The 8,751-nt window shown below is 37.8% G+C and overlaps 1 protein-coding gene across 1 annotated transcript; it reads left to right on the forward strand.

Annotated features, from left to right (window-relative positions):
* Window positions 1-7,527: 7,527 nt before the first annotated feature.
* Window positions 7,528-8,472, forward strand: LOC121156319 (olfactory receptor 2B2-like). The gene has a single exon (XM_040979942.1). It carries the CDS (start codon window positions 7,528-7,530, stop codon window positions 8,470-8,472), a length of 945 nt encoding a protein of 314 aa, XP_040835876.1.
* Window positions 8,473-8,751: the final 279 nt, after the last annotated feature.

An 8,751-nucleotide genomic window follows, 5' to 3' on the forward strand; every position in this document is an offset into this window, starting at 1 on the left:
GCCAAGACCTCTCACTCATCATACCTCACTGTTAGAGAACTAATGTTCATATCCTCTCAAGATTTATATGTTTAAAACCTAATTCTGGGGCCAGTGCAGTAGTATAGCAAGCTAATCCTCTAACTGCTAGTGCTGGCATCTCATGTGGGTTTTATTTTGAACCCCAGCTGCTTCACTTGCAATCCAATTCCCAACCTGTGACATGGGAAAGTGGCGAAAGATGGCCCAAGTTCTCGGGCACCTGCACCCATGGAGGAGACCTGGAAGAAGCTCCTGGCTCCTGGCTTTGCATCAGCCCAGCTCCTGCCAATGTGCCCATCTAGGGAGTGAACTCAGTAGACAGAAATTTCCCTTCCAATAAACAGAAATGAATAAATCTTAAAAAAATATTTTTCTCTGGTCCTCACCTTGAACGCCCCAGGATCCCATATGGGCACTGGTTCATATCCTGGCAGCCCCATTTCCCAACCAGCTCCCTGCTTGTGGTCTGGGAAAGCAGACAAGGATGGCCCAAAAGCTTGAGATCCTGCACTCATGTGGGAGAACTGAAGAAGGTCCCTGGCTCCTGGTTTCAGATCTGCGCAGCTCTGGCCATTGTGGTCACTGGGGAGTGAGCCATCGGACAGAATATCTTCCTTTCTATCTCTCCTCCTCCTTATATATACTTTGCAATAAGATAAATATATCTTTAAAGCAACCTTTTTTCCTAATTCACATTTGAGCTAATTCTAATTCTGTAGCTGTGGATTTGCCTCATAATTTTTAATGAATTATGAAGTCACATTATAAAGATGCGGCTAACAGCTTCAGTATTGGTACTCATTACTGATAAATTTAATTCTTTGCCAGAGCAAACAACATTGTACGGGAGCTTTTTGTTCATCCCTGAGAATTTGTGTAACAATCTCTGCCAGGGAAATGACTAAAGCTACAATTGCTGTGCTAACAGATACGTTCATTTTAGCATGTGATACATAATTTAAACTGCTTTATAATAAATTAAAGGGAATTTAGAGCATGACATAAAATGAGACTTTTTATGATTAGCCAGATTCTTAAGAAAGATCATGTTATTGTGACTTTAATTTGTATGTCTTGAATGGGAAAGGATTACGTTTTCATTATAAATTTCAAAGTCATTTAATAACCTCTATCTGGACCCATTCTGTTTTTACAGTTGGATATCTGGGCTTTCATATGCTTCACAGATATTCTTTTGGATATGTCTTTTGCATTTTATTTCCCTTTGTTTGTAATATTTGTGGCTTCAGAAATGTTATATTTGTATATTAAAGACATCAATAATTTCAAGCATTCAGAGTTTAGTATTCTTAGATCTTTTGAGGCATTATAGATTTTTCTGCCTGATAGTATCTTATTTCTACACTTAATTTCATTGTTTCAAAATTAAATTGAAGGTAGGAATATAATCTGTGTAGATTTTTACAGAATCAAGTCATTTGACCCAACCCTCTCCAATTGAAAAGTCATCTTGTTATCAAGCAATGTGAAATCCCACCTGCATGATAAGGCAAACCCTCAGGGATATGTAGATTTATTTCTAAAAGATGATTTAGACTTTTTTCAAAAACTCCATTCATATGATACTCTAATAAATTAATTCAAAATTTTTCATGATAAATACAAAATCTGATATTTAGGGTTACATATATATCCAAGAGCAGATTTGATATTTATAAATAATTTAGCTATTTTCTATACATTTTCTACTACTAGCGAGATTTGTGAAAAAAAAAGAAAGGCTAATATAGTGGATCTATTGGTCAAAATATTTTGAATTTTAATTTTTACTTTAAGCAGAGAAGTCCACATTTGTTAATGCTCAAAAATATGAAAGAGGAGAAACTGTGTTCTTTCCTGTCTGTAATTGTTGGCAACAAATCTTATTTTCTTAAGTTCCAGAACTGTCATTAGCTAAATACTAACAATAAGAATGTTTTTCTTGTCCAGTTCTATCTACTAGATGAATTATTACATGTCTTATACTTACAAAATATAAATACAAGCAGAGAACGCCGTTGAGGAAGGAACCATAGTGGAAAGAAACAAGGGACAATCATATTCCAGAAAGATTTTCACAACTATGCGAATTCGATCTATTTTTCTCACAACAATAAGCATTTCTAAAGATGATTTTACCTGTTTCAACATCTATTGTAAAAGTCGTCTTGTCCAGACATGAGATCAAGTCACCAGAATTGATCTGGTTTCTCCTTAGGTGACTTTCCAAATTTACGTCCCTGAAGTTTGCGTTTTGTTATAAATTTTTCCACATCTATTTGCTTGTTTGATATTAGAAACAAGTTACAGAGAGATACGGGGAGAGAGGAAGAGAGAGAAATGGGGAGAAAGCGGAGAGAAAGAAGGGGAGAAATGTAAAGGCAGAGAGAAAAAGAGAGAACAAGAGAGATCTAGCCCTGGCTCACTCCTCAAACGGTCACAACACCTGGGGCTCAGCCAGGTCAAAGGCAAGAGCCTGGAACTCTGTTTTGGTCTCCCACTTGGGTAGCAGAGGCTCAAGTCCTCTAGCCATTCCTAGCTGCTTCTGCAGGTACACCAGCAGGGACCGGGATGGGCAGTGAGGCAGCTGGGACCAGAACCTGAGCTCACATGGAAGACTGGTTGCATTTGGGGGCTTAGCATGTGGTGCCACAATTTCATCCTCTCATTAAAATTTTTCTTGATTGTTTGAAACTTTTCTAATTTTTCAGTTCCTCTGGTTTTTTTTTTTTTTTTCCTCCTGGACATGTTGGCAACAGCAGTTGCAATTATGCTGAATCTCAGAGGTTTAAATAGAAAAAGAGACTATGACAGTAATGGCATAGAAACTCGTGGGAAAGATCCCTGTGGATCTGTGGCATCTACGAATGGTCATAAATTGGAATTGGCTGCTGAGAGTTGACCCTTCCCTAGGTCAGAGAGTGCTTTCGACCACAGAAGACTGAGAAGATAGTCAATCACTAAGACACCTGAATATCACATTTCAGCTCCCTGTCTCTGAGTCCTGTATTGCAAACGGATGGATTGCAAGCTAAGATCAGGTAAATGAAGGTGGGATTTTAGGGTGGGAAGATTAGTCAAAAATCCTTCACCAGGCTTCATAATTGCTCTAGGAGAGTACTCAGGGCAAGAACTATAGAGTGAAATTTAAAAACATTTTAAATAACTAATTCCTCAAGCCATGAATATTTTTGTTTGAGAAATGAACAATAGGATTGCAGAAAATACATCAGATTCCAAGTGTTACATTATTCAAATTTCTGTCGCTGGGTTTACTAAATCTACAAACTTGGGCAAGTCTTAGAACCGCTTGGTGCCTGAGTGTCCTCTATACTGTTATTAAACAGATCATTCTTACTTCCACGGTTTATTATGGGAACAAAATAAATAAATATACATATATGAGTATGCTGCATAGACATATATGAAAGCAATTATTCATTGGAAATTTGATTGTATGCAAAACCTGGTATGCCTTATTATATACTATTTGACTATGAAAAGAGCTATGGGAAAATAGGAGAGTAACTACTTATATTGAAACTTTCATTTTTCATTTAACTATTTTTACACAAGCCTTTAAAGCTCATTTTTAGATTGAAACTGATTTTACAAAGTTTGTAGATATTAATATTAATTTTGCATAAATCCTAAGTTTTCTCTGAAAGGCTTACAATTCAGCTAATTCCTAGGTTGTTTAAATCTATGACAACTTAGAATAATGAAACCCGATAGGCCAAGACCATGACATTAAAATCATATCATCAGATAATGCCTTTAAGACAAAATAGGTCATGTGAATCAGAGGTGAAATAAATCTATAAATGCTGTTCCTAGTTTGTCTTACTAATATTTGCCTTAGAAATATGCTTAGAAAATGAGAGAAAAACATACTAAGATGCACACATTAACAACAAATGGGCTCCATGTTTTCTTAAGCCATAGTCACCCCTCAGCCCCTTGCACACGGCGTTTGCTTGAGAGCCATGCATAGCCTTCTATTGCTCAACTCCAATGTGTCAACATCATGGGGAAACATTGACATGTTTTTTACTGCTATTTAAGTAAGCTAAGTTTTATTAATACCCATAATTTCTGACACAGACACAAATTCCTCACATTTCATTTCATTGAAATAAAGTGTTACCTAAGTGACTCTAGCACCTTTAAACTTTATTTCCCATTTTCCTTAAGCTTCTTCTATATTCATGTGTACAACAGCTTTCCATACAATAAAGCATTAGCTACTTATTAGAACATGACAATGCATTAGATTTTCCTTTCTCATTCTTCTTTTTCTCCATTCTTCACCACTCTCGATTAGAAGAACTTATCTTTGTTATTCTCTTGTTATTAAATTCAACTCCATGCTACTGTAAATTTCCCATATTTCGTTATTAATTTCACCTCTATGTTCCTTTAAATCATCTGTATTTATGTGTGTAAAATGTGTTCAGAAAACAAACCCTGTATATGTTCTTCATTACTTTATTCTTCCTCGGAGGTAAAGTGTATGATTTAGTTTTTAATAATCCAACCTTTTCTAATAAAGCTAAATGACACTAACAGAAAGAGAGCTTTCCTTTTTGGAGAGAGAGAACAGAAAAATACAAAGATTATGAAAATTATTTTCATTGGAAAGGCATATTTGTGGAGAAAATGACATACAAAGACAAAGATCTTGCAGCCAATGAGTCACTCTTAAACTGGCCACAATGGTCAGAATTGAGCTAAGAGCTTCTTCCTGGTCTTCCATATGAGTGCAAGGTCACAAGGCTTTGGTACCTTCTACCACTTTTCCAGGCAACAAGCAGGGACTGGATGGAAGCGGAGCAGCTGGGGCATGAACTTGTGCCTCTATGAGATGCTGGCACATGCAAGGTGAGATTTAACTACTTAGCCATCATGCCAGGCCCAGCAATATCCTTCTATAAGTAATCCTACAACATAGGTACCTGTCATCGGCCACAGCATATAAGATAAAATTTGGCCAACAGTATTTGTGAAGATAAAATTTTTGTTTAGCATTAAGTCAAAATGCATTTTATTGTTATGCTACAATGATATCTGTCCCATTTGGGGGGAAGTACAATATAAAATATAACCATATTTCTGCAGTTCTCATATTAACAATTCAGTGTCACAGATCAAAGAAGGGAATTGAGTAAGACCACTGTGAAATGAAGTGTGACATTAAAGAGGTTTAAGAGTATTTTTTTTACATGAGATGCTCCTTACAGGATGGATACCCTGAGTGAAATTTCACTTCAGTCTAAACTCAAGAGGGAGGTAAAGAAGTTTGGCTAGATCAGTGTATGCTGCTGTGAAGTGCAAGCCATTGTTATGCAAGTCCAATTGTGGCAGATTATGGAGAATAATGAAGAATTCTGAGCTCAGAAATAAATGATCAAATGAAAATGAATGAAAGACTTCTCCAACAAGCTAGAGTACTATAAAGATGAGAGAATAGTTTTAAGAAACATCAGTTTGAAAGCCAGAGATTATGAGCCATTGAACTATTTTCCATGTTTCCACTTCCAGGTTTTGGGATAGCATGAGAGATGTTAAAGAAGGATTGCAACAGTTGACAATGGTGTTGTGCAGTTGAAACTCAAGTAGAATTATTGTTTTCTAGGTATCAAAAGAATTGTGATTCTATAGTTAAAATTAATTCAAGTTTGGATTTAGTGATTCTGGGGTTAGCTGTGAGGCATGTACTTCTCCCTATACTTTGTCGTTGTTCATCTCATTTTATCTGTTTCCATAGATCAGGTGTTGATAACTGTAAAAAATATTTTACAGTTTGCTAGATCTCAAAGATGATACAGGATCAGCTAAGAATATTAGAGAAACAAATACTCAGGGAATTTTGAGTTAATTTCCTAGGGGTGGTATAATAATGTTTACTGTCCCTAGTGTTTTTTATAAATTATTTATTATAAATACCATCATACACAATATGTATTAACACACACAAGATAAGTACAATATTTTTAAGAATTAGAAATTAGATAAATAAATACTATTAACAGGTAGTGTGATACAGATAGCAAGTGAAAACTGTGAGCGGTTTTTCAAATTTCAAAGGCAGTTACAGAGAGAGGGAGAAACAGAAAGGGAGAGATATTACATATCTGCTGGTTCAATTGGCAAATGGATACAGCAGCCAGGATTGGGTCAGGCCAAAGCTACGATCCTGGAATTCCATTCAGTATTCCAATTGAGTGGCAGAACAAGTAATTGAGCCATCTTCCACTGATTGCCTAGGCATGCTTGAGGGGAGCTGCGTCAGAAGTGGAGCAACCAGAATTCAAAACAGAGCTCATCTAGGATGCTGGTGTTCCAGGCAGTACTGCAACCGATGGCACTGCAATGTTGGCTCAATAACTGGAATTTGAAGGAAAAAGGAAAATGCCTTTTACAAAACAGAAAAATTATAATGCAAATTTATTAAAATACAACAGTCAGGAAGAGAAAGGAAATACTCATTGCCGGAGTCATTTTTCAGAAACTGTATCATTAAATGTTTATGTTATTTAGGAGGAGGAAGAGTAGAATGGGGCAACTTGGGTAGAAGACATGAGATTAAAGAGAGAGAGAAGAAAGATGATTATGTTTACATGCACTGTAGAAAATCTTGAGAGTTTAGAAATTCATATACAGCCTCAAATTTTGGGAACAAACATCTGGGCCTCTTTTGATGATTTCTCAAAGACGCTAAAAATCATCACATTTAGCAAGTTATTTTTAAAGTAGCATCTTCACAGCAAGCGTATTTCTGAGGTCTGATTATTTTGTGCTATCTTGCTTACATTTATCGTTATGTTCCTATTTTTAAATTATTTTCAGCAGACCCAGCATTAAAGCTTGGAAGGGATGAAAAGGACCTGATACTTCATCCTTGGGATGTGCAGGTGTGTGAAAGCGGCCCAGTTTCTGTCCTGTCTCTCATCAGGCTGAACGTGAATATGATGCACACATAAGGTGCCTTGGCTCTGCCTTAGCTGCAGATTCAACTGCTCTCTTCCTGCTAATCCTGGTTTGACCTATCTGGGGGAAATTATTATTTCCCATTGTTTTAATTTATTCTCTACTGTCACCCCTAAATACCCAAGTTGTATAGAGGTGACAATATTACTGTTGAATCTTTAAAAAGGAAACAAAGAAAGAAACAGCATCAAATTCCAAAGGGGGTGAATGGCTCACTTGAGGATCCATTCAATAGGCAAAATTGCAGCGACCTTATGAGTGGCCTTTTTTATTTTTACAGCACTCTTTCAAGATTATATTGATGAGGCTGACTAAACAGTTTATCAGAATCAAGACAGAGGCGACTTGTGTGATGTTACAATCATTGGGATAGAGATGCAGATTAGAGCAAGAACGACAAGTGCATTCCAGCATCTCTGACCTCCAACTCTCAGCGGCTTCCTCAAAGTATTGATGCCCTTCCCCAACAGGGGCCATTCAGAGGCTTTCTAGGGACTTTCACCTGCCAGTGCTAACATGTGGAACAACACTCCGAGCTCACCAGATGATTTTATCTTACTGGGCTTTTCTGACCGTCCATGGCTAGAGACACCACTCTTTGTCATCTTCCTGGTGGCCTATATCTTTGCCCTCTTTGGAAATATCTCCATTATCCTCGTTTCCCGCCTGGATCCTCAGCTTGACAGTCCCATGTACTTTTTTGTCTCAAACCTGTCCCTTCTGGATCTCTGCTATACCACCAGCACCGTCCCACAGATGTTAGTCAACCTCAGAGGACCCCAAAAGACAATTAGCTACGGAGGTTGTGTCGCTCAGCTCTACATTTTTTTAGCCTTGGGTTCCACTGAATGCATACTTCTGGCCATCATGGCCTTCGACCGTTATGCTGCCATTTGCAAGCCTCTTCACTACCCAATCATCATGAATCAGAGACGTTGCATCCACATGGCTGTTGGCACCTGGATTAGTGGTTTTGCTAACTCCCTTGTCCAGTCCACCCTCACGGTGGTGGCTCCAAGATGTGGACACAGGGTAATAGATCACTTCTTCTGTGAAGTTCCTGCCCTTTTGAAACTGGCCTGCACTGATACACGTCTGAATGAAGCTGAGCTCAATGTGTTGGGGGCCTTGCTACTCTTGGTGCCTCTTAGCCTGATCATGGGCACCTACATGTTTATTGGACGGGCAGTAATGAAAATCCGATCTGCTGAGAGTCGCTGGAAAGCATTTAACACCTGTGCTTCACATTTGCTGGTGGTCAGCCTCTTCTATTTCACAGCCATCAGCATGTATGTTCAGCCACCCTCTAGCTATTCCCGAGACAGGGGGAAGATCATGGCTCTCTTCTATGGCATTGTCACACCAACACTCAACCCATTTATCTACACCCTGAGGAATAAGGACGTGAAAGCTGCTCTCAGAAGGGCCCTCACTAAGGAGTTTTGGATCAAGGCAAGATGACCTCTGAAACTAAGACCCAAGCAGACATGAAAGATGTGTGTTTCCTTTTAAACTTGTTGAACATGCAATTAATGATCAAATAGTTGAGCAAGTAGCCAAAATGAAAATGTTCGCAAATGAAACAATCAAGGCTTAGTGAAAATTCACCTCACACTTGTCACATACAGGAAAAATCTACGTTTATCTGTAGGTGGTACATTCCAACACTTATATACATGTGTAAAATTTCAAATAATACTAAATCTTATAATTTGATATCTTTACCATTTTAACAAAACT

This window comes from Ochotona curzoniae, unplaced genomic scaffold (genome assembly GCF_017591425.1).
Source record: "Ochotona curzoniae isolate NIBS_2020 unplaced genomic scaffold, NIBS_Ocur_1.0 contig_3350, whole genome shotgun sequence".
Lineage (NCBI taxonomy): Eukaryota > Metazoa > Chordata > Mammalia > Lagomorpha > Ochotonidae > Ochotona > Ochotona curzoniae.

What these genes read in the sequence shown, in the direction of transcription:
- LOC121156319 (XM_040979942.1), top strand. Translation starts at nt 7,528, where the DNA reads ATGTGGAACAACACTCCGAGCTCACCAGATGATTTTATCTTACTGGGC.